Source organism: Ranitomeya imitator, chromosome 2 (assembly GCF_032444005.1).
Source record: "Ranitomeya imitator isolate aRanImi1 chromosome 2, aRanImi1.pri, whole genome shotgun sequence".
Classification (NCBI taxonomy): Eukaryota; Metazoa; Chordata; class Amphibia; order Anura; family Dendrobatidae; genus Ranitomeya; species Ranitomeya imitator.
Window position 1 is genome coordinate 381,352,546 of NC_091283.1, and position 26,421 is coordinate 381,378,966.

Consider the following 26,421-nt stretch of genomic DNA (forward strand, 5'->3'; position numbering starts at 1 on the left):
CCATGAAAAGCTTTATTGTTCGGTTATCAAGCTTCAAAAGTTTGGCATTTTCAAGACTGCTGCATCCCTCTGCAAGACATCTCACAATTTTGGACTTTTCAGAGCCCGTCAAATCTCTCTTCTGACCCCAAAAAAAGGAAGTTGCCTAATAATTAAGCACACCTTATATAGGGCGTTGATGTCAATAGACAACACCCCTCCTCCTTACAGAGATGGAAATCGCCTGATTTACTTAATTTGTAGTTGGCTCTCAAGCCTGAACAGCTTGGAGTAGGACAACATGTATAAAAAGTATCATGTGATCAAAAATACAGCTTGCCTAATAATTCTGCATGCAGTGTAAACCATGGAAGTGCGGGGGCTCCAGGCTTTCACAAAATGTTGGCGGAGCACCTGCAGAGTCACAAACCCGAACAACCCCTCATCCCAGCCTGCGGCCTGCAGCAACGCTCCACTCTTGCCTTATCCAGCTCCACAGTGGCAGGTAAGGTATATTCGAATTATAAAACGCACCCTCATTTTCCCCAAAAATTTTTTGGGGAAAAGTGCGTCTTATGATCCGAAAAATATAGTACGTTTTTTCAGTCACCGCTGCATTTCAATAATATGCAATAACAGGCGATCAAAAGATCGTAGCTACACCAAAAAGGTATCAATAAAAACGTCAGCGTGAGCGAGTATACTCGTTGCTCGGGTTTTCCTGAGTATGCTCGGGTGATCTCTGAGTATTTGTTAGTGTACGGAGATTAAGTTTTCATTGCGGCAGCTGAATGATTTACAGCTATTAAACCAGCTTGATTACATGTGGAGATTCCCTAGCAACCAGGCAACCCCCACATGTACTCAGCCTGGCTAATAGCTGGCGGCACGGTGGCGCAGTGGTTAGCACAGCAGCCTTGCAGCGCTGGGGTCCTGGGTTCTAATCCCAACCAGGACAACATCTGCAAAGAGTTCTCTCCGTGTTTGCGTGGGTTTCCTCCGGGCACTCCGGTTTCCTCCCACATTCCAAAGACATACAGATAGGGATTCTAGATTGTGAGCCCCATTGGGGACAGTGATGATAATGTGTGCAACCTGTAAAGCGCTGCGGAATATGTTAGCGCTATATAAAGATTATTATTATTATTATTAAATCATTCAGCTGCCGCGATGAAAACTAAATCTCCAAGCACTAACAAATACTCAGAGATCACCCGAGCGTGCTCGCTTATCACGCCAATACCAGTGGCCCAGCATGCCCCTGCCTCAGATTTGGCTATCACTCACAATACAGACAGCTCAGCACGTTCCTATCCTATATAGCGGATAAGCTGTCACTCACAGCGTGGTGGAATCGTAACAGTTTCATTCAGGAAATGCCCGGTGTCCCTAATAAATATGCAAAACTCATGACACCTTCTCTCCATCTACCTGATGATCCTGAGGAACATAGAGATCTTCTTGTTTACAGTTCTGTGGAAGAAGAGGACGGGGACATCTCTCTGGTGTTGTCTTCTCACTGGATAGAACTGGAGGAAACACATACAGGGACTGAATTCATTCTTTACATACAGATAATTATAGGTGGTGTGTATTTAGTCCTGTCTATTACCTGGTGATGTGAGGGGCTGGGGAACCTCCATCATGACGTCCTGGTACAGATCTTTGTGTCCTTCTAAATACTCCCACTCCTCCATGGAGAAATAGACGGCGACATCCTGACCCCTTATAGGAACCTGACACATACAGTGATACCATCATCCCGCCAATCCCTCCATAGCATTATATAATGTATAATGTCCCAGCATTCCCAGCAGTGTCACCTCTCCAGTCAGCAGCTCAATCATCTTGTAGGTGAGTTCTAGGATCTTCTGGTCATTGATGTCCTCATGTATCAGGGGGTGAGGTGGAGGCCCCGTGATTGGGCTCAGGGGTCTTCCCCATCCCTCAGACACAGGGTCCTGACAGCGCTCACTAGAAGTCTTCTTCACTACTGTGTAATCCTGGTTATAGAGAGACACATTAATAAATCTCACTACAGACATTTCCAGAGTTCTCACCTCTCCAGTTCTGTCCATCTGTTATTCCCATAGATAAGAATGATGTAATGTGACGTCATCAGAATCTCTCACCTCTCCAGTAAGCCGGAAGAGGATCTCTAGGGTGAGGTGTAATATCCTCTCAGCCATCTTGTCCCTGTCCCTCTCCATCCTTGTAGGGTCACTCAGGAGAATTCTCTTATATAGAAGATCTCCACTGAGAGGATTCGATATTGTAGGGACCTGAATGGGGAGAAGATGACTATGTAACATCATAAAGATCCCGTGTAAGAAATCCTAAATGATTAACAGTTCCTTTATTCTCTATTGCAGTACAAATATGGTGATATCAAACTTTTTATTTTTATTTAAATGCATTGTCTGGTCCAAACCGATAAGTCTGCAGTCACTCTGTGTGACTGGAGACTTATGAATCCCCCAGCGAATTGCTGGAGAGTGAGGCTGCGCCCACTGGCTGGGAGTATGTATAACTCAATGGGGGAATTTATAAGTTTGCAGTCACACAGAATGAATGCAGGCTTATCAGTTTGGATCGGACAACCCCTTTATGTAGTAACATGTTTTCTAGAACTCTGTATAAAAAAAAATATATATATATATTATATATTTTTCTTTTTTTTTACTGTGGATGAAGCTATGACAGGGATTAATTTTCTGTGCCGAGTGCAGTTATTTTACACACTTATATAGGGCTATCTTATTCCGCAGCGCTTTACAGACATTATCATCATCACTGTTCCCATTGGGGCTCGCAATCTGGAGTACCAATCATTAGGGCTTTAGAGCGTGGGGAAAAAAAACGGATAACGAGGCAGCGGCCCATGCAAACAAGGGAAGAACAAAAACTCCTTGCAGACGTTGTCCTTGGTGGGATTTGAACCCCAGAAACCAAAAATTGTAAAGCAACAGTGCTAACCAGTGAGATATTTTGATCTGCATTTATTTTTTTTTTTAGGAACAGGTGTTAACTGGCAACAAAAAAAAAGCACTTATGGTGTTTTAATGTTTTTCTCATTACAGCATTTAGTGTTCGGGTTCATTAATTTAAGATTTCAATAGAATGGTCTATGGATGGCACTCTACCAAATCTGGGGTAATAACTAGTGATGAGCGAACGTGGTCATATAAAGCATTATCCGAGCATGCTCATATGTTAACCGAGTGTCTTTGGCGTGTTTGAATAATCTGTTAGAGTCCCCGCCCCTGCATGTCTCGCGGCTGTTCGACAGCCGCAACACATGCAGGGATTAACTAACAAACAGGCAATCCCTGCATTTGTTGTGGCCGTCAAACAGCCGCGAGACATGCAGGAGCGGGGACTCGAACATATTTTTTCAGGATGCCGAACTCACTCGGTTATTATACAGACACAGGGATGAATAGATCAGGCTTTGTGCCCATGTTGCACTTTTTATGCTTTTCCGCTGCAGTCATATGGGATTCCGCAGTTGCTGTGCCCATGCTGCGGATTTTCCCGCTGCGGAATCAGAATCGCATAACGGTAAACTCCGCAGCATGTTAATTTTTTCTGCGGAATCGAGGCAATTCTGCCGCCATAGAATTGCATTGAAAAGCCCACTTTACGCATGTGGCTATGCCCACCATGCGGAAAGTGAGCGCTTCATGTGCGGATGGTATCCAGGAACTGGAGGAGAGGAGACTCTCCTTCAGGCCCTTGGGAACCATATTCCTGTAAAAAAAAGAATTAAACTAAAAAATTAGGGATATAATTACCATCTGATGGCCCCTGGAGTCCTCCGCCTCTCAGCGGTGCACGCAGTGGCTTCCGTTCCCAGGGATGCATTGCGCGAATCACCTGCGACCGTGACGTCACAAAAGTCCTTGGCGCAAAGAATCCCTGGGAACGGAACGTACCGGGACAACCACTGAGGAGATTGGGGGCCGTCGGAAGGTGAGAATAACCATATTTTTCATTTTTTTAAATTATTTTTAACATTCTATCTTTTACTAATGATGCTGCATAGGCATCTAACTCTCTCTTTGACAACCTACAATCTGGCTTCTGTCCCTACCATTCCACTGAGACTGCCCTGTCCAAAATTACTAACGACTTACTTACAGCCAAAGCTAACAGACAATTTTCTATAGTCCTCCTTCTAGACCTGTCCTCTGCCTTCTACACAGTTGACCACTGCCTCGTGCTACAGATCCTCTCTTCCTTTGGTGTCAAAGACCTTGCCCTGTCTTGGATCTCCTCATACCTTTCCAACCATACATTTAGCGTTTCCTACTCCCATACTACCTCTTAATTTCGCCCCCTCTCTGTTGGTGTCCCTCAAGACTCTGTCCTTGGGCCCTTACTCTTCTCAATCTATACACTTGGCCTGGGACAACTCATAAGATCCTATGGCTTCCAGTACCATCTATATGCCGATGACACTCAGATCTACCTCTCTGGCCCAGATGTCACCTCTCTGCTCTCCAGAATCCCAGAGTGTCTATCAGCCATATCCTCCTTCTCCTCTCGCTTCCTCAAGCTCAATGTGGACAAATCTGAACTAATTATCTTTCCTCCATCTCACATATCTTCCCTACCTGATCTATCAAAATAAATGAAATCACACTTTTCCCTGTCCCCAAAATCTGCTGCCTCGGAGTAACCCTTGACTCCGCCCTGTCCTTCAAACTGCACATCTCACCACCTCCTGTCGTCTCCAGCTTCTTTCCTCAACCCCCACTCTACCAAAATGCTATTGCATGCCCTAATCATCTCCCACCTCATCTACTGCAACATCCTCCTCTGTGGCCTCCCTGCTAACACTCTCGCACCCTTCCAGTCTGTCCTTAACTCTGCTACCCGACTAATTAATCTCTCTCCTCGCTACACCCCTGCTTCCCCTCTATGCAAATCCCTTCACTGGCTCCCAATTTCCCAGCGTATCCAGTTTAAACTACTAACACTGACCTACAAAGCCATCCATAATCTTTCTCCTCCATATATTTCCATACTAATCTCTCAATATCTTCCCGCACGTTATCTCCGGTCCTCCCAAGACCTCCTTCTCTCCTCCACACTTATTCGCTCCTCACCCAATCGCCTCCAAGACTTCTCTCGAATTTCCCCCATCCTCTGGAATTCAGTGCCCCAACACATCCGGTTATCCACCACATTTGGATCCTTCAAAAGAAACCTGAAAACCCACCTCTTCAAAGAAGCTTACAACCTGCAATGACCACGCGGCCACCTCAACACCATCGGAGCTTCTGCAACACTCGACCTACTGTCTCCTTCCCCATAATCCTGTAGAAAGTAAGCCCGCTCTGTACCGGTCTGTCATTGTTAGTTTTGTTTACTGTAAGTGATATTTGTATTTATATGTAACCCCTTCTCATGTACAGCACCATGGAATTAATGGTGCTATATAAATAAATAATAAAAAGTTGGTCACACTTTTCAAGCACTATGCTTGACAAGTGTAACCAACCTGTCAATCACTTTTCCAAGCGATGCTTCAAATCGCTTGGAAACGCAAGCATTCTGCAAGCTAAAAACGCTTGTGTTTTACCCGCGGCAGGGAGTTGCGGTAATGCTGCTGCCATTTACACAGCACTTCTGCAACGTGTGCACATCGAGCTTTCGGTGTAAGCCTGGCCAGCACACCGGATAGTGAGCGTGTAAGGGGTCGGCGCACGTACACACTGCGGCCACTGACAATAGAGCTGAGAATAAACCGACAGGAGGTAATAACAATGGAAGACATAGGGGACTATTCATAAAAAGCGTAAGAGCAATCCCACCAGGACAAGGTGCCCCCGCCAGTGACTCCCCTCACTACGTGCCAGCAGGGCTCAGAGGAACTGGGAATCCTGGATCCACCCTGTTATTATTTACTGGCGGGGTCCGGACATTGTTTATAGTTACAATATAGAAATTCTGTCATCAGTAATGGGGAATCTCCAGCACCTACCTCCACCTGCAGAGCCGCACACCACATATATGGCTGTTCTGTGCGCACAGGACCTGTGATGAGGTCACAGGAGGGGAGGAGTCAGGGGTCACATGATCAGGGGCCTCAGTGTATGCAGGACTCTGCTGTGCTGGTTGTCATGGTGCTGGATGAGGGGAAGTTTAACCCCTTAATTACCGCCAATACGTCTTTTAACTGACCTGAGATATAAGAGAATAGCCTCCTCATACAGGTGACAATCCAGCAGCTGTCGGCTGTACACCAGAGGCGTCAAACTGCATTCCTCGAGGGCCTCAGACCATGCGTGTTTTCAAGATTTCCTTAGCTTTGCACAGGTGCTGGAATCATTCTCTGCAGGTGATTAAATTATCACCTGTGCAATGCAAGGAAATCCGGAAAACATGACCTGTTTGCGGCCCTCGAAGAATGCAGTTTGACACCCCTGCTGTACACTATAGCTGACAACTTGCTGTATCAGCCACCATCATGGTTTGCACCGTCCAAATCTGTTTAACCCCTTAGATGCTGCTGTCAATAGTGACTACATCATTATAAATGGTTAACAGAGTGTGGGGGCTTCCTCTTCATCCCAATTGGTGCCCTCAGATCATTACTGTATGGTCCTGATGTTTGCCATGGCAGTGTGTGTATGAGGTGTACGGAGCGGAGCTGTGTGTGTACAAGGTGTACGGAGCGGAGCCGTGTGTGTACGAGGTGTACGGAGCGGAGCCGTGTGTGTACGAGGTGTACGGAGCAGAGCCATGTGTGTACGAGGTGTACTGAGAGGAGCTGTGTGTGTACGAGGTGTACGGAGCAGAGCCGTGTGTGTATGAGGTGTACAGAGAGGAGCCGTGTGTATACGAGGTGTATGGAGCAGAGCAGTGTGTGTACGAGGTGTACGGAGAGGAGCTGTGTGTGTACGAGGTGTACGGAGCAGAGCTGTGTGTGTACGAGGTGTACAGAGAGGAGCCGTGTGTATACGAGGTGTATGGAGCAGAGCAGTGTGTGTACGAGGTGTACGGAGAGGAGCTGTGTGTGTACGAGGTGTATGGAGCGGAGCCGTGTGTGTACGAGGTGTACAGAGCAGAGCCATGTGTGTACGAGGTGTACGGAGCAGAGCCGTGTGTGTACGAGGTGTACGGAGCGGAGCCGTGTGTGTACGAGGTGTACGGAGCAGAGCCGTGTGTGTACGAGGTGTACGGAGCAGAGCCGTGTGTGTACGAGGTGTACGGAGCGGAGTCGTGTGTGTATGAGGTGTACGGAGCAGAGCCGTGTGTGTATGAGGTGTATGGAGCGGAGCCGTGTGTACGAGGTGTACGGAGAGGAGCTGTGTGTGTGCGAGGTGTACGGAGCGGAGTCGTGTGTGTATGAGGTGTACGGAGAGGAGCTGTGTGTGTACGAGGTGTACGGAGAGGAGCTGTGTGTGTACGAGGTGTACGGAGCGGAGTCGTGTGTGTACGAGGTGCCGCGTGTGTACGAGGTGTACAGAGCAGAGCCGTGTGTGTACGAGGTGTACGGAGCAGAGCCGTGTGTGTACGAGATGTACGGAGCGGAGCCGTGTGTGTACGAGGTGTATGGAGCGGAGTCGTGTGTGTACGAGGTGTACGGAGAGGAGCCGTGTGTGTACGAGGTGTATGGAGCGGAGCCGTGTGTGTACGAGGTGTACAGAGCAGAGCCGTGTGTGTACGAGGTGTACGGAGCAGAGTCGTGTGTGTACGAGGTGTACGGAGCGGAGCCGTGTGTGTACGAGATGTACGGAGCGGAGCCGTGTGTGTACGAGGTGTATGGAGCGGAGCCGTGTGTGTACGAGGTGTACGGAGCAGAGCCAACAAGAAGAGAGGAAAGTGTGCAGGAAAATACAATAGCCAGGTGAGAAAATGAAAACATGCTCATAAATTGTAAAGAGGAAAAGCTAAGGAGAGCCGAAAGGTAAGCAGAAAAACCTACCTCCAAGAAACCTAAAGAGGTGAAAGGAAGAGGAAATGGCAACTGCTCTCTACTGTGCAAGATAAACCCGTGCATGAAGGACAGGAGCTCCTATGCCCAAGTTCACTAGTAAAAGGGGAGGGAAACCTGCCAGACATAAGAGGATATAATCTAGCATGTATTTCCCATCACATAGATCGGTTAAAGACACTATTGGGATTTCTGATACGACCCTGGAAAAATCGTATGCATGCCCGTGGAACTTAGTCGCCTTATTACACACGCCACAAAACCTAATGCCTAAAAAAATAAAAATTCAATAGTGTACCGAGACACAATAGCCACATGGAAGGAACTTAGGAGAAAATTAAAATTATAATGGAAAATCTCGAGAGATTTACCCATATGGGGAAATCCAGCATTGCAACAAATAGCAGAGAACAAACTATTTCAGGAATGAAGGGGGTAAAAAGGATCCATAAAATTGCTAATCTACTGCACGAAGAAGAAAATAGGTGGCTAAGTAGGGAGGAGATAATATCAAAATTCAATCTAAGTGAACAACAATTCCTACAATTTGGACAAATAAAAGGAACGATTATGACACATTTGATAAATGAGAGGGAAGAAACGAGAAGGAATGCAATGGATAATTATTTGACCAAGCAGGCACACACAATATATCCACAAAATACAGTGGTTTTAAAGACATCCTTGGGAAAATGCACATAGAGCAAACATTCAGATCCCATGCTAAACAAATAGAGGGTGAGGAAATTGGGGAAAAAATATTAGCAGGATGGCATGCAGTCCGGAAAAATATTGTGAGTGAAGTTTGTTGAGACACACAATGTAGGATTATGCATAGAACTAGAACAATGAGGGATCGCCTGGTACATTGTCCAAAATACAAACTTAGAGAGTCCGATTTACTACACAGACTCTGGGGCTGCCCTAAAGTACAAGAATTCTGGAAAGACGAAGCATATGATGGAAAATATGGGCATTGGGAATACAGCTCTGGCAAAAAGAGACCACTGCAAAATGTTCAGTTTGTCTGATTTTTCTCTCTATAGGTATATTTTTGAGTAAAATGCAAATTGTTCTTTTTTTCTATAAACTACTGACTACATGTCTCCGAATTTCCAAGCAATACATTTTGTATTTTTTTTCTGAAAAGGAGAAATGGTCAAAAAATTTTTTAAAAACACAGTGCTTTCAGCCCTCAATTAATACAAAGAAAACATGTTCATAATCCTTTAGAAACAACAATACTAATGTTTTAACTCAGGAAGGGTTCAGAAATTAATATTTTGTGGAATAACCATGATTTTTAATCACAGGTTTCATGTGTCTTGGCATGCTTTCCACCAGTCTTTCAAACTGCTCCTGGCGGGTAACAATGTAAGCAGTTCTTCTTTGTTTGATGGCTTGTGACTATCCATCATCCTCTTGATTACATTCCAGAGGTTTTCAATGGGGTTCAGGTCTGGAGATTGGGCCGCCCATGACAGGGTTTTGATATGGTGGTCTCTTAATTTTTGCCAGAGCTGTATATCATTGCACCCGTTACTGGTCCTTTTCCATTACTGGAAAGGAGATGGAGCCACACAACAAAAAGGGAAGGAAACATTAACTTCATTGTTCCAATCAATATGTCGGATAGCCAAAAGAAGCTTATTAAAGGATTGGTTGAATGATTCCTTTCCAAATCGCAAAGGTCAAATGAAGACTTTATTTCATTTAGAATGTCTGGAAGAAGAGCGTAAGAAGGAAAAGAGTATAAAATTACGCATGACAAAATGGAAAAGCTTTTTACTTAAACATTATATAACAAAGAACTTCAGGGAATTGTGAAACCCTTTGAACAGACCAGTTGGCACATATTGGAGGACATGGGAGGAACATTGGGGAAGTTGAAAATTGCTGATCTGAATGTTGATGGAATAGGTGGTATGGATGAGTCGCCCGCCAGGGCCTGGGGCACTGGGTACCGGGTCCAGTCGCACTTAAAGGGGATGTCATGGTGGCTGCGACCCGGTTTGTGGCCCTGGGCACCCAATAAAAGGGGAAAGGTCTTTTAAGGGCATTTGTAAAGTTTGTGTTCATGACACCACCTGTGGTTCTCGGTCAGAGGAAACCAATGCTGCTTAAAGGAGTCTTCTGGGGTGATGTTACTGCAGCATAGATGGTGACGCTTCCCACAGGTGAAGCGGGGTCCCCAGGGCTCCTGGTGTGCTGGGCAGAGATGGTGTATGCGGCAAATAAATGGAGAACACAGTGTTGTAGCATCTTTATCTGGTTTACTGATGGTAGCAGTCCACAGTCCAGGGTGCTAGGAACAGGTGGTGATGTGGTCTGGCTGGCCTGGAGGCAAAGGTAGATCCCTCTCCCAGGTGAGGTCCATAAGCCTTCCTACTCGCACTCATATGCGAGGTCCCTGCTGCCTGTAGCTTGCTGGCAAAGTCCTCTCCTGTCCTGGGACAGTTAGCTATATTATGGGCAGTGTGAGCCTTTTTATAGGGTCTCTATCACGACCCGGGATTCTAGTGTACTGCTGCACCTTCAGGTGTAGGTGCAGGCAAATAATATAAAGTCCTATGCCCTCCGGTTCTGCTGTGTGACCTGGAGTACAACACAGCCTCGGGCTCCTGATGCCCGATTCCTGCGCTTCGGCTCGGAGGGTGCCCGGTCACAGTTCCCCTCTGAGCCCCTTTCCTTCTCCTGTGCTTTTTTCCTCTGATCCTTCACTACATTCAACCCCTCGGGTTCACTTCCTTTCCTGGAGCTGCAGCTCAGTCCTGGCTGCACGGCTCCGCTGTCTGCTCTCCACTTCTTTACCCTTCACTGTCTGCTCCAGACTGTTCTGTTTGGTCTCCCTAGACCAACTGACTAACTCCTCCTCCAGACCAGAAAACTTAAAGCTGGGGAAGCTCCTCTGAATCCGGGTTCTGAGCTCCCCCTTCTAACCTGGATTCAGAATGTGTTGTATATAGGGGCATTATTTGGTAAAGAGAATCCTACTTGCCTTCAAGCATGATATCGCCCTCCCCGAAAGGAAGGCCACATCACTGTAACAACCGGTTACCTGGGGTGTTACAGGGACACTGGTTAAGAAGTAATGTAAATTATGGACGCAAACTAAATATTCTATAACGGTTTGGGATTAAGAAGATGTACGAAAAGAAAGGAGAGGTGCACACAAGAAAAATTCAACTAGTTCCTGCATGTCTGGGAAGAGAGAGGGTAGGGGGAGTTTATGTGTTGTTTATTCTGTATTTTGACCTTACAATTTGTAATGTGATAATCAAAAACTGAAATTAAGAATCTGTAAGCTAAGAAAATGCTTTTCAATGTACATTTCCATATATATGTTAAAAATCAATACAAATTATTGCTTAAAAATAGAAATGATAAATGTAAAGACAACAGGAAAGACAGAAATCACAATCATACTACACGCCAAAGGTACGGAATTGGAAGCGTGCAGTTATAGTTTCTGGAAAATAACCCTTCTTCCCTTCACCCCTGACAGTCCCAGTGAGAGATTACCAGAGAAACACTCCAATAGGGAAGGACAAGAGCTTGTGATAATTTTTCAACAAAAATAACTGAGAAACCACGTGATATTTTGCAAAAAACAATACAAAAACAGAAGGTGACCAAGAAGCAGGGAGAACAGTTCACTTGAAAAAGAGAAAATCTCTTAAAAGAAAACATACAAAGTTTTGGTGGTAGGTTCCAGAAGAACCTTATTAACAGGAATATAAGCTAGGAGAAAAGGCAACGGGACTAGCTACAAAAATTCAACTTTCTTACCGTGATGAGGGAAGTACACATGTACTGTACATACATTTCGACACATGTATATGTATACATACACTTAAAGACATCAGACATTCAGCAAAAAAAAACAAGCTTTTCTTCTGGCGGAATCAGAATCACTATAACCAAAACGCTTGAAGTTTCCTTAAGATAGAATGCCAGATTTGGTAATTTTCATTTATTAGATTCATGTTCTCAATGTTGATCAAGTTTGATCGAAACGGGAGAACAGAAAAGAAAATTTTGTTCATGCCTTCCTATCTTATACTTATATCCCTTCTCTCCATTTGTTTCCCTTCTCGTGCGGTATAAGTGATTAGGTGGCTTTATTCTAGGGGTCCGTGCAATTATAGGGATACCAAATTTATATCGGGTTTTTATGTTTGGCTGCTGTCACACACTAAAAAATGCTTTTTATTGTGCATCGCCATATTTTGAGAGATAATTTTTCCATATTTCGTCCGACAGAGCCATGTAAGGGCTTGTCTTTTGCGTGATTAGTTTTTATTGGTACCATTTTCAGATACATGACATTTTTTGATCTTTTTTTGTTGCAATTTTTGAGAGGCAGAATGAACAGAAAACAGCAATTCAGGATTTTTTTTTATGTTCTGCGTGTGGTAAAATTGATAAGGAAGTTTTATTATTATTTATTAGTCAGTACGATTACAGCGATACCACAGTTATATCTTTTTTTCATGTTTTGGCACTTATACACAGAAACTATTTTACATAGTAACATAGTTAGTAAGGCCGAAAAAAGACATTTGTCCATCCAGTTCAGCCTATATTCCATCATAATAAATCCCCAGATCTACGTCCTTCTACAGAACCTAATAATTGTATGATACAATATTGTTCTGCTCCAGGAAGACATCCAGGCCTCTCTTGAACCCCTCGACTTAGTTCGCCATCACCACCTCCTCAGGCAAGCAATTCCAGATTCTCACTGCCCTAACAGTAAAGAATCCTCTTCTATGTTGGGGGAAAAACCTTCTCTCCTCCAGTCGCAAAGAATGCCCCCTTGTGCCCGTCACCTTCTTTAGTATAAACAGATCCTCAGCGAGATATTTGTATTGTCCCCTTATATACTTACAGTCATGGCCAAAAGTATTGACACCCCTGCAATTCTGTCAGATAATACTCATTTTCTTCCTGAAAATGATTGCAAACACAAATTATTTGGTATTATTATCTTCATTTATTTTGTCTTAAATGAAAAAACACAAAAGAGAATGAAGCAAAAAGCAAAACATTGATAATTTCACACAAAACTCCAAAAATGGGCCAGACAAAAGTATTGGCACCCTCAGCCTAATACTTGGTTGCCCAACCTTTAGCCAAAATAACTGCGACCAACCGCTCACGGTAACCATCAATGAGTTTCTTACAATGCTCTGCTGGAATTTTAGACCATTCTTCTTTGGCAAACTGCTCCAGGTCCCTGATATTTGAAGGGTGCCTTCTCCAAACTGCCATTTTTAGATCTCTCCACAGGTGTTCTATGGGATTCAGGTCTGGACTCATTGCTGGCCACCTTAGAAGTCTCCAGTGCTTTCTCTCAAACCGTTTTCTAGTGCTTTTTGAAGTGTGTTTTGAGTCATTGTCCTGCTGGAAGACCCATGACCTCTGAGGGAGACCCAGCTTTCTCACACTGGGCCCTACATTATGCTGCAAAATTTGTTGGTAGTCTTCAGACTTCATAATGTCAAGGAGTCCAGTGCCTGAGGCAGCAAAGCAACCCCAAAACATCAGGGAACCTCCGCCATGTTTGACTGTAGGGACCGTGTTCTTTTCTTTGAATGACTCTTTTTTTCTCCTGTAAACTCTATGTTGATGCCTTTGCCCAAAAATCTCTACTTTTGTCTCATCTGACCAGAGAACATTCTTCCAAAACGTTTTAGGCTTTTCCAGATAAGTTTTGGCAAACTCCAGCCTTGCTTTTTTATGTCACGGGGTAAGAGGTGGGGTCTTCCTGGGTCTCCTACCATACAGTCCCTTTTCATTCAGATGCCGATGGATAGTACGGGTTGACACTGTTGTACCCTCGGACTGCAGGGCAGCTTGAACTTGTTTGGATGTTAGTCGAGGTTCTTTATCCAACATCCGCACAATCTTGCGTTGAAATCTCTTGTCAATTTTTCTTTTCCGTCCACATCTAGGGAGGTTAGCCACAGTGCCATGGGCTTTAAACTTCTTGATGACACTGCGCACGGTAGACACAGGAACATTCAGGTCTTTGGAGATGGACTTGTAGCCTTGAGATTGCTCATGCTTCCTCACAATTTGGTTTCTCAAGTCCTCAGACAGTTCTTTGGTCTTCTTTCTTTTCTCCATGCTCAACGTGGTACACACAAGGATACAGGACAGAGGTTGAGTCAACTTTAATCCATGTCAACTGGCTGCAAGTGTGATTTAGTTATTGCCAACACCTGTTAGGTGCCACAGGTAAGTTACAGGTGCTGTTAATTACACAAATTAGAGAAGCATCACATTATTTTTCGAACAGTGCCAATACTTTTGTCCACCCCCTTTTTATGTTTGGTGTGGAATTATATCCAATTTGGCTTTAGGACAATTCTTTTTGTGTTTTTTCATTTAAGACAAATTAAATGAAGATAATAATACCAAAGAATTTGTGTTTGCAATCATTTACAGGAAGAAACTGAGTATTATCTGATAGAATTGCACGGGTGTCAATACTTTTGGCCATGACTGTATACATGGTTATTAGATCGCCCCTCAGTCGTCTTTTTTCTAGCCAAAACATCCTAATTTCGCTAATCTATCTGGGTATTGTAGTTCTCCCATCCCCTTTATTAATTTTGTTGCCCTCCTTTGTACTCTCTCTAGTTCCATTATATCCTTCCTGAGCACCGGTGCCCAAAACTGGACACAGTACTCCATGTGCGGTCTAACTAGGGATTTGTACAGAGGCAGTATAATTCTCTCATCATGTGTATCCAGACCTCTTTTAATGCACCCCATGATCCTGTTTGCCTTGGCAGCTGCTGCCTGGCACTGGCTGCTCCAGGTAAGTTTATCATTAACTAGGATCCCCTTTATCATTAACTAGAAAATAATTATTATTTTTGCATTGCTTTATTCTGAGACCTATAACTTTAATTTTGCCACTGAGAGCTGTGTCATGGCTTGTTTTCAGTGGTACCATATTTATTTATATCCGTCTTTTTGATCACATTTGATTCCATTTTGCCTTGTTTTTAATTATCTTTTATGGTGTTCACTAAAGGGGTTAACTAGTGGGACAGTTTCATAGGTTGGGTCGCTGCGGACGTGGTGATACCAAATATGCGTACTTTTATTGTTTACATATATATTTTTTCATAAACATATTTATTTATAGATACAATATATTTAGATTTTTTTAATTTTTTATATGTTTTTTTCAGTTTTTTGTTTTACTTTTTAACTATGTCCCACTATGGGGCTATCATTTTTTGCAGGTTGATCGCTTGTACAGCATGGGGTTGCAGCAGCATCCCTATGCTATGCAAACTGTCAGCGCTGCATTGACAGACAAAGTTGCTGATCATGCTCTTTGCAAGCTTTGCTAGCTCTGGTGACCCGGATATCGTCATCACGTCATCAGGTCACCATGTCAGTGACCAGGACCCCACGTGACGGCGCAGGATCTCCAATCCTAGGGAAGATGGGCAGCATTCAGGGGGTTAAAGTGTCGGGAGCAGTGCGGCACTGCTCCTGGTACTTAGAGCCAGGTGTCAGCTGTCAGAATCAGCCGACACCCAGCAGCGATCGCTCACACACAGCCCGTGTGTGCACAAAATTGCAGGGATGAATCCATATGCCCCTGCAATGAGACCCAGGTCACAGGGATGTATGGATACATCTAAGGTGGGAAAGGGGTTAATGTATGTGGCTAATTGTGGAAAACAAAATTGTAAAAATAAAGCATGAACAAATAGTTTGCCATTAAAAATGATGTTTTAAAGGGCCACTGTCACCCCCTCCAGCCGTTATAAACTAAAAGAGCCACCTTGTGCAGCAGTAATGCTGCATTCTAACAAGGTGGCTCTTTTAGTTTTTGCTTCTGTTATTCCCTCAATAAAGCGTTTTATAATTTTCCCCAAATACCTCTCTTTGTACCTGGAGGCAGGTCTGAAGCCTCCTCTGTGAAGTGCCCAACTGCCGTCACTCATCTCTTCTGGGGCGATGGTCGCCGCCCCCTGCGCGCTGTTCTTCTTAAATCCGGCGCCTGCGCTGTGCGTGCCTGGGGCAGGCGCATTGAGAATTGGCAGTCATAGCTCAGATGCCGGGTTCCGGTCTGCGCCTGTGCGGGCAGTGCGGCCACCCTGTTACTGAATCCCCGCCCCGCACTGTGTTATGCATTATGCACAGTGCGGGGCTGGGATTCCTGGGCAGATTCCTGCACAGACCAACGCTGGAAGGCGGGGAACCTGGGGGAGCGTCTGACAAGCGCAGTGCGCATGCCCAGGAATCCCAGCCCCGCACTGTGCATAATGCATAACACAGTGTGGGGTGGTGATTCACTAACAGGGTAGCCGCACTGCCCGCACAGGAGCAGTCAGGAACCCGACATCTGAGCTATGACTGCCAATTCTCAATGCACCTGCTCCAGGCAGGCACGCACAGCGCAGGCGCCGGATTTAAGAAGAACAGGGGGCGACCATCGCCCCAGAAGAGATGAGTGACGGCAGTTGGGCGCTTCACAGAGGAGGCTTCAGACCTGCCTCCAGGTACAAAGATAGGTATTTGGGGAAAATTATAAAACGCTTTATTGAGGGAATAACAGAAGCAAAAACTAAAATAGCCACCTTGTTAGAATGCAGCATTACTGCTGCACAAGGTGGCTCTTTTAGTTTATAACGGCTGGAGGGGGTGACAGTGGCCCTTTAAACATAAAAAGTAAACAAAAAAGAAGTGCAAGTTTGTTATTACCACATCCATAACAACCCAAGCTATAAAAAAAAATTAAATTCAATTAACATGGCAAAAATGTTCAACAGGTGCATAGAAAAAAAGATGGTATCACTAAAAAAGTCTCTTTGTTCTGAAAAGAATGTGGGGCCCAAAATTCTAGTTTTTTCTATGTGCAACTCATATACCCAGCCGAGTCTTGAGACTCCTGATGTAGAAAATAAAGGGTTAAGGGTGCTTAGTCACCGGAAACGCGTTGACCTTGGTTTTATAATATTTTTTTGTATGCTGATGTTTTGTCCTTTCACTATATTTTAAGTGAAATAAACTATGGATTTTTCACTATTTCGTTGAGCTGGATCTCCTTCTCTTTCCTGTTCGTCTACGCCCTGACACAGCGGTTCCGTGCTCAGAGCTCTTGGGAATGTCGGTATGGTGAGCTGGATTTTGTTTTTTCCTAGAAAATAAAGCAACAGAGATCCAACTAAGACAGGACAACTGCTTTAATTAGATAAGATAAGCTAGGCAGCGGATGGTGCCTTTGCAAACATTCCAATTTAAGGTACCTTCACACATAACGATATCGTTAACGATATCGTTGATTTTTGTGACGTAGCAACAATATCGTTAAGGAAATCGTTATGTGTGACAGCGACCAACGATCAGGCCCCTGCTGGGAGATCATTGGTCGCTGAACAAAGTCCAGAACTTTATTTCGTCGCTGGATCTCCCGTGGACATCGCTGGATCGGCGTGTGTGACACCGATCCAGCGATGTCTTCACTGGTAACCAGGGTAAACATCGGGTTACTAAGCGCAGGGCCGCGCTTAGTAACCCGATGTTTACCCTGGTTACCAGCGTAAAAGTAAAAAAAAAAAAACACTACATACTTACCTACCGCTGTCTGTCCCTGGCGCTGTGCTCTGCACTCCTCCTGTACTGGCTGTGAGCGTCGGTCAGCCGGAAAGCAGAGCGGTGACGTCACTGCTCTGCTTTCCGGCCGCTGTGCTCACAGCCAGTACAGGAGGAGTGCAGAGAAGCAGAGCGCCGGGGACAGACAGCGGAGGCAAGTATGTAGTGTTTGTTTTTTTTTACTTTTACGCTGGTAACCAGGGTAAACATCGGGTTACTAAGCGTGGCCCTGCGCTTACTAACCCGATGTTTACCCTGGTTACCAGCATCGTTGGTCGCTGGAGAGCTGTCTGTGTGACAGCTCTCCAGCGACCAAACAGCGACGCTGCAGCGATCCGGATCGTTGTCGGTATCGCTGCAGCGTCGCTTAATGTGAAGGGGCCTTAAGTATAGCAGCATCTCCGCTGACTTGCCTCCTGGGATGTCTGGATGATATTGGTACGGATGAATGCGGGAAACTGGCTACTGCAAGATTGCTATATGCTGCTAGGAAGCTTATTGTGATGATATGGTTAGATGAAAAAAAACACCAGTCAGGAAAGAGTTTGTGAATAAAATAAACTTTATTGTCCTCATGGAAAAGAATATTTACATTAAGAGAGGTCAACATACAAAATTTTAAAATGTGTGGGGCAGATGGATGGATTGTCTGGGTGTGGCAACTGTTGATAACTGTTGATTTATTGTACAGTAGGTCGGGAGTCGGTTAATTATCTCTGCTGAAATTGTACTTGTGCGGTTGAGCTTTTGTGAAGCGGTGTATAAATTTATCAAGAGGAGATGTACCAGTTTGACAATAAAGGATATTGGGATGGGGTTTGGGGGGCAAGTGGGGAGGGAAAGAGGGAGTGGGGTAGTGGGTAAAGGGGCTAGTTCATGTTAAATGAAAATGTATCAATCTGCTTTGTAATTTTGGTATCTGTCTGAAGTGTGTGTCAGACTATTACATTTTTGATAAATGCCTTAATAAAAAGTACTTGATGAAAAAAGATATAGCAGCATCTCTCCATGACATTTTTTCATCCAGCAGAAGTTGTTATTTTTATTCTGTTTAATTTTTGATAACATGTTTATTGGGAGTTTTTCTTTATTGGTACTTTGACAGTAACTGATGTATTAATTTTGTCTATAAAATTATTTAAAAAATATAGCGGCTACTTTCCTTTGTGACTTCTCTCATGTACAACAAGATTTGATTTCTGGTTAAAACACTTCCCACATTCTAAACATGAATAAGGCTTCTCACCTGTGTGAATTCTCTGATGTGTAACAAGATTAGATTTCTTTATAAAATATTTCCCACATTCTGAACATGAATATGGCTTCTCCCCGGTGTGAGTTCTCTGATGTATAACTAATACTGATCTCTGCTTAAAACATTTCCCACATTCTGAGCATGCAAATGGTTTCTCCCCTGTGTGAGTTCTCAGATGTCTAACAAGATAAGATTTCACTTTAAAATATTTCCCACATTCTGGACATGAAAATGTCTTCTCCTGTGTGTGAGTCCTTTGATGTGTAACAAGATTTGATTTCTCTGTAAAATATTTCCCACATTCTGGACATGAAAATGGCTTCTCTCCTGTGTGAATTCTCTGATGTTTAATGAAATCATATTTCCTTTTAAAACCTTTTTTGCATTCAGTACATGAAAATGGCTTCTCCCCCGAGTCACTCCTATTTTGTTGAACAAGTCTTGAATTAATACCATAACATATTCCAAATTCTGAACATGAAATTGGCTTCTCCTCTGTGTGACCTCCTTCATCTTCACCATACCTTCCATTATTTTTATTTAGCTGAAAAGTCTTTGATGAATCAGAAGATAGGACACATTGAGGTATATCTGGGATAATGGCATAGTCTTTATATGTATCCGGTATGATTCCATAATCATCTGCTTTAAAATCTGAAAATATTAAATATGCCTTGGAGCTCCTGGTACAGCCATCTGCTAGAAATAAAAACATGTTTAATATTTTTCAATAACACTGCATTGGAAGTATATTTATTCAATTATGTTATTACGTAGAATATTCTCTATGCTATTTGTAGGATATGAAAATATGATTTACAACTGATTAGGATATAGACAGCAACATTAGGCTATGTAATACGGCTAGAATTGACCACGGCTTACTCCTGATCTCCATCGTACTTCACCGACTGCTTAGGTACCACATGCCTAACTTTTGGATATCACCCAATTCAATCTTTTCACCATAGTGTACTCATAACCTGTAAACTTTAAATGCCAACAACTTTGTCTTCAGAGGAAAACCTGGTTTAAGTCAAAAAATGATACTTTCTAGTGATTTGATTTTCCCAAAACTCATGACAGCACCTAAGAGGTATCCGTTCTAACTTTAGACAGGGAGCCAAGATACACAAAAAGGCAACTCCCACTTCCTCATTTAATGCAGTTTCCAAGAAGTCAAGTAGGAGTCACCCACATTCCTGGACCCATTTTTCTAATATTGCCTTGGCCAAAAAACATCATAGACAAGGAAAGATCCTGTCTATGGTGGCTGCATACTATAAGTAGCACCATCAATGCAAAATTGGTGGTACTAGAATTGTGGGTTTGGATATGATTTCTAATAACATAGGGATGGATATCATCCCGGTGTTATTACGTTGTGAAAGTTGTTGGATTTATCAATTAGACTGTGTCTCTCCAAAGAGCATTAATGAAGATCTCCAATACATGGGGTTTTATAAATGTTAAGTCACCTTGCAATATATATCAGTCTCACTGGTTGACCCTTTCCTCTCATGGTATGGAAGTTTTGTCTCCTGCATTTATTTCTGGCAATCATCCATAATGTGATATATATTCTCTTTATACATATTCCCATTATGCATGTGTGTGTTTTTATATGTTCCGTCTTCTGTGTTTTACATATTGCCCTTGTCCCATTGTAGTTATGCCCCTTAAGATGTACTTCATCTATTTATAACTTTCCATATCTTCCAATTTGAAAGGCATGTAAAATACATATGACGACTTCTGGCATGTATTGTTTTTGTCCCTGTGGAGCGCATTATGTGCTCCAGTGCGGCCGTTGAGCGTCACTTCTGGTGAGCGGTGACAACTTCCAGTATGACTGCTTCTGCTGCCGTGGAGCACTATATGCGTTCCAATACGACCGAGGTGTATTGATGCCGGGAGTGGGTGCCTATTCAGGTACACATGGACCTATACCCTTGATATCAGGTATGGTCACATATTGGATCAATTTAGGTATACCCATGTGCTAGATTAATTAATACTGTCTTCTCCAATCAGAACTCAGCCTCCTTTCACTGGCTTATGTATATATCTCACCAATTGTGTAGCTTCCCTATACTCCTGATGAAGCCACCCAGTGTGGCGCAACGCGTGTGGCGTGTTGCTCCCTCCCCTGTATTCCCATTTCATGACTCTGTTGGGCCTCCCTCCTTTAAGGTTACGTATTAGTACCTTGATTTGATTGGCATTACAGGTATCCACCCTGTGGGATAGCTCACATGTATTCTATTCATTTATTTTCATATTGTATTGTCTATCATTGTTGTATGGTTGTTATCAAGCATTTTGCTGTCTTCTAGTTACATGTAATGATTATGGGTTAAGCAATGCATTTATATATATCTACTTTGTATTGCTATATGATTTTTTTGTATTTCTTGTGGGAGATTGTTACATGTCCATTTATTATTATTATATGGACATTACACAGGTGGTTCAGCCTTTGTTTTCACCGCCCCCTTTATAAAATGGTTTTATACATTTTCACTTTGCACTGTCTCGCTCATATGCCCTTATTGACCTCCACACTCGGGCCCTTTGGTACCTACTAATGCCGGTTTTCTCTGCCTTCTTGCATGTATCTACTTAGGCATTTGGCACTTTGGTACTTTTGATCTATCTAATATTATTACTAAAGTGCTGCTCCAATTGTTTATATACGTCATGAAGATGGCCCACTCACAGATGATTCTGACAGCTGACACCCAGCTTGGTCTCAGCTTCTGCCTCGCACCTCCAACAATGGCTATCGGGAGATCAATGGCTTCTGACTCATACCGCCAGGACACACCCTCCTCTTAGCTGAGAGCATGCAGAATCACCCCATTCAAACAACCGCTGGCTTCCAGTAGCGCCACCCATGCTCCTGCCTCCTCTGACCCCGCTCAACCGCTGCTGCCGCCCCTCGGTAAGCTAAATTCGGACCCTCATTTTCACATTAATCATAGTCGGGAAGGATTTCCCGACCAATGCAGTATACATACGTCATGGTGATCGCCCGCTCACAGGGGGCTGTGTGCGGGAGATTGCCAACAGGTGTCAGCTGATTCTGACAGCTGACACCCAGCTCTCAATGCTAGGAGCTCTCTGTTTCTTTTTCCATTGAAGACTTTGCCTGGCTCCGGACCTCAGTGCAAGACTCCTGATCTGTATTCCTACAACGTGGTGAGCTGACTCTCTTCACTTATTTCGACCTATAAAACTGTCCCATTAGCTAACCCCTTTAGTGAACACCATAAAAAAAAAACACGTGGCAAAAAACGATGCTTTATAATCATACCATTAAAAAAAAGTGGAATAAAACGTGATAAAAAAGACAAATGTAAATAGAAATGGTATCTCTGAAACGTCATCTTGCCCCGCAAAAAAACAAGCTGCCAAACAGCTTCATCAGCAAAAAAATAAAACGTTTTATCGCTTTCAGAATAAAGCGATGCAAAAATAATTTTTTCTATAAAATAGTTTTAGTTGTGTAAAAGCGCCAAAACATAAACAAAACAATATAAATCGGGTCTCGCTATAATCGTACTGACCCAAAGAATAAAACTGCCTAATCAATTTTACCACACACGGAACAGCAAAAAAAAAAAATATTCCTGCATTGTTGGTTTTTGTTTATTCTGTCTCCCAAAAATCGGAATAGAACGAGATCAAAAAATGTCATGAGCCCAAAAATGGTATCAATAAAAAGCATCAACTCATCCTCCAAAGAAAAGCCCTCATATGACACTGTCGGCAAAAATAGGGAAAAATTATAGCTCTCAAAATATGGGGATGCAAAACTTGTTTTTGAAAAAAAAAAAAGCGTCTTTTAGTGTGTGACAGCAGCCAAACATTAAAGTCTGATGTAAATCTGGTATCGTTGTAAACCTGGGGGTTCAAGGTGTTCAACACACTTCTAGACAAGTTCCCTGAGGAGTCTAGTTTCCAAAATGGTGTCACTTGTGGGACCTTTCCACTGTTTAAGCATACAGGAGCTCTCCAAACATGACCACTAATTATTCCAGAAAATTTTGAATATGGCCCTCCTTCCCTTCCAAGTCCTGCTGTGCGTCCAAAAAGTAGTTTTCTCCCACATATCAGCATACTCAGGAAAAATTGCACAACAAATTTTGGGGTCCATTTTTTCCTGTTACCCTAAAACACAAAAAAGTTGGGGTCTAAAGTAAAATGTTTGCGACAAAAATTCTTGTGAAGAAACTTCTTGAATGTGGCTTTGAACTTGAATAGTGCAGTTTTTAGAATTGTGTCACTTTTGGGTGTTTTCTGTCATATAGGCCACTCAAAGTCACTTCAAATGTGATGTGGTCCCTAAAAAAAACGGTTTTGTAAATTTTGTTGGAAAAATTAGAAATTGCTGGTCAAATGTATAACGTCCTAATATAGAAAAAAATATGTTTCAAAAATTGTGCTGTTGTAAAGTTGACATGTGGGAACTTATTTATTAACTATTGTGTGTGATTTAACTCTCTGATTTAAGGGCAGAAAAATGAAAAGTTTGAAAATTGCAAAGTTTTGTCAAATTTAGTTTTTTTCACAAAAATGCAAGTCATATTGAAGAAATGTTAACAATATCATAAAGTACAATATGTCACAAAACAAAGTCTCAAAATCAGTGGGATCCGTTGAAGTGTACTAGAGTTATTACCACATAAAGTGACATTGGTCAGAATTGTTAAATTTGGCTCAGTCATGAAGGTGAAAATAGGTTCGGGGTGAAGGTGTTAAAAATTCTTTTTTCCCTATTTTTATCCTTTAAATTTGAGGCGTGTCATATAGTCCGAAAAATACGGTAGATATTTTGTACTTGTTAAATTACCTTACCAACAACTGAAATATATAGGAACTGGTTCTAAACCTTAGCATGGTAAAGGAAGCAGAAGTCAAGTGATCCAAGGAACCTGGCAAGCCCAGGGTAGGATTACAAGTGGGGTGATACGCCCGACAACTGTACCTGGTTAAAAAATTATTTAACATCAATCCCAATATTGTTGACATTTTATGTTGCAATAAGGCCTGCTAAGGCAAAGATCTGAACCTTAACCCTTTCTGACATTTGTCATAATATTACATCCCTGTGCCCTGGGCCTATTTGACCAGGGACGGATTATTACATCATCACGATTCTGACAGCTGACACCTGGCACCAAGTGCCAGGAGTGATCACGCACCGCTCCTGGCACTTTAAGTCCCTAAATGCTGCGATCGAACGCGATAGCAGCATTCTGGAGCTGGCAGAGGAATAAAAGCCCCTCTGCCCTTGGATCGGAGACCCCGCGGCATGACGCGTGGTCCCGATTGTAGCCATAGTGACCCGATGTCATCATGACAACATCCGGGTCACCAGAGGTAGGAAAATCTTTTTCTCTGAGCCAATCATTGGGGGGACACAGGACCATGGGTGTTATGCTGCTTGCCACTAGGAGGACAATAAAGTAAACACAAAGCGTAAACTCCTAGTAAAGCAGTAGGAGTATAAGAAAACCAAGAAAAGTAAACTATGTCCAAAACTGAGGAACAAAATACAACAGCCAATAGGCTAACAGGGTGGGTGCTGTGTCCCCCAATGATTGGCTCGGAGAAAAAGATTTTACGGTGAGTACACAAAAATTTCCTTTTCTCCTACGCCTCATTGGGGGACACAGGACCAAGGGACGTCCAAAAGCAGTCCCTGGGTGGGGAGCAATTGCACTGCTAAAACCCCATGTACCACTGGCTTACTGAGGTACCGTTGTCTGCAGAATGCGCCTGCCAAGGGCAGCGTCTGCCGAAGCCTGGGTATGAACGTGATAGTGCTTCGTGAAGGTATGCAGACTGGACCAAGTTGCAGCTTTACAAAGCTGTTGTGCGGAAGCCTGGTGCCGAATGGTCCAAGAAGCACCGACCGACCGAGTCGAATGTGCCTTAATCCCTGCTGGGACAGGCGTGTTCCTGACGCGATAGGATTCCTGAATAGTGGAGCAAATCCACTTGGCTAGAGTGGCCTTTGAGGCAGGTAGACCTTTCCCATGTCCCTCTGGAAGCACGAACAGAACATCTGACTTACGGAAGGGAGCCGTGCGAGATATGTACCGCCGAAGAGCTCTAACCACATCCAGACTATGGAGAGCTTTCTCGATACGATGGGTTGGTGCCGGACAGAATTACAGCAAGACAATGTCCTCATTTAGATGAAAGGAGGAGACAACTCTAGGTAGGAAAGAGGGAGAGGTTCTCAAGACTACCTTGTCTGGGTGAAAAATCATGAAAGGGGGTCGGCAAGAGAGCCGCCAACTCAGAAACTCCTGATTGACGTAATCGCCACGAGAAAGACCAACTTCCATGAAAGGAGGGTGAGAGAGATGTCCTGCAATGATTCGAAAGGGGCCTCCTGAAGAACTCCGAGAACCAAGTTAAGATCCCATGAAGCCAAAGGCATTCTATAGGGAGAAACCATCCGGGAGACTCCTTGGATGAACGTCGTAACCGGCAGTCTGGAAGCGATCTTTCATTGGAATAGAACCGACAATGCGGACACTTGTCCCTTGAGCGAGCTTAGAGCAAGGCCTGACTCTAAGCCTGATTGGAGAAACGCCAGAATCGACGGAATGGAAAAAAACAGAGGAGAACGTCCATGGGCATTGCACCATGAAAAGAAGATGCGCCAGGTGCGATGATAAATGCGCATGGATACGGGTTTCCTAGCGCGAATCATGGTAGAAGAAACCCCTGGAGAGAATCAGGCTTGGGCTAAAATCCAGGATTCAACGGCCACGCCATCAAAGACAGGGCCCCGGAGTACTGGTGGCAAATTGGACCCTGTGAGAGAAGATCCGTGCGATCTGGAAGCCGCCAGGGGAAGTCGGCGACCATTTGGAAGAGTTCCGCGTACCATGCTCGGTGCGGCCAATCCGGCGCAACGAGAATCACCAGTCTCCCCTCTGCCCTGATCTTCTTGATGACTCTCGGGAGCAAAGGAAGAGGCGGAAATATGTATGGCAGCTGGAACCGATGTCACGACAGGACCAGAGCATCTGCCCCGATGGCGCAGGGATCGCGGGACCGCGCAATGAACTGGGGAACCTGGTTGCTGAGCCTTGAGGCCATGAGATCCACATCCGGCGTCCCCCAGCAAAGGCAAATCTGCTGGAAGACTTCCAGATGGAGGGACCACTCACCTGAGGCAAGACCTTGGCGACTGAGGAAGTCCGCTTCGCAATTCTCCACACCCGTTATGTGGATCGCCAAGATGAGCGAGTGATTGGTCTGGGCCCAGCGCAGGATGTGGGATACTTCGAGCATGGCTGCCCTGCTGTGGGTTCCCCCTTGCCGGTTGATATACGCCACAGCTGTGGCGTTGTCGGATTGGATTCTGATGGGATGGCCTGCGAGAAGGTGGTGAAAGTTGCGTAAGGCAAGAGTGATCGCTCGAATCTCCAAGATATTGATTGGAAGACGCGACTCTTGTGGACCAACGACCCTGTGCCGTGTGGTGATTGAAAACTGCGCCCCAGCCCAAAAGGCTGGCATCGGTGGTCACCACTAACCAGCGCACTGGGAGAAAGGACTTCCCTTGGTTCAGGGAGGACTGTAGCGTCCA

At 44.1% G+C, this 26,421-nt stretch overlaps 2 protein-coding genes across 2 annotated transcripts in view; both read right to left on the reverse strand.

Moving 5' to 3' along the window:
• The window catches only part of LOC138664049 (oocyte zinc finger protein XlCOF8.4-like), a 47,163-nt gene extending 41,146 nt beyond the window's left edge, over nt 1-6,017 (reverse strand). Inside the window, exons 1-5 of the mRNA XM_069750463.1 lie at nt 5,969-6,017; nt 2,112-2,261; nt 1,803-1,982; nt 1,592-1,715; nt 1,411-1,508 (exon numbers count right to left, since the gene is read on the reverse strand). Of these exons, the coding sequence (XP_069606564.1) occupies nt 1,411-1,508; nt 1,592-1,715; nt 1,803-1,982; nt 2,112-2,261; nt 5,969-5,995 (579 nt within the window). The 5' untranslated portion in view covers nt 5,996-6,017. The remainder of the gene's footprint in view (nt 1-1,410; nt 1,509-1,591; nt 1,716-1,802; nt 1,983-2,111; nt 2,262-5,968) is intronic.
• LOC138666632 (zinc finger protein 665-like) overlaps nt 1-26,421 on the reverse strand; it is a 128,604-nt gene that overhangs the window by 77,678 nt on the left and 24,505 nt on the right. Inside the window, exons 7-8 of the mRNA XM_069754827.1 lie at nt 18,707-19,505; nt 7,916-7,967 (exon numbers count right to left, since the gene is read on the reverse strand). Coding sequence (XP_069610928.1) covers nt 7,916-7,967; nt 18,707-19,505 — 851 coding nt within the window. The remainder of the gene's footprint in view (nt 1-7,915; nt 7,968-18,706; nt 19,506-26,421) is intronic.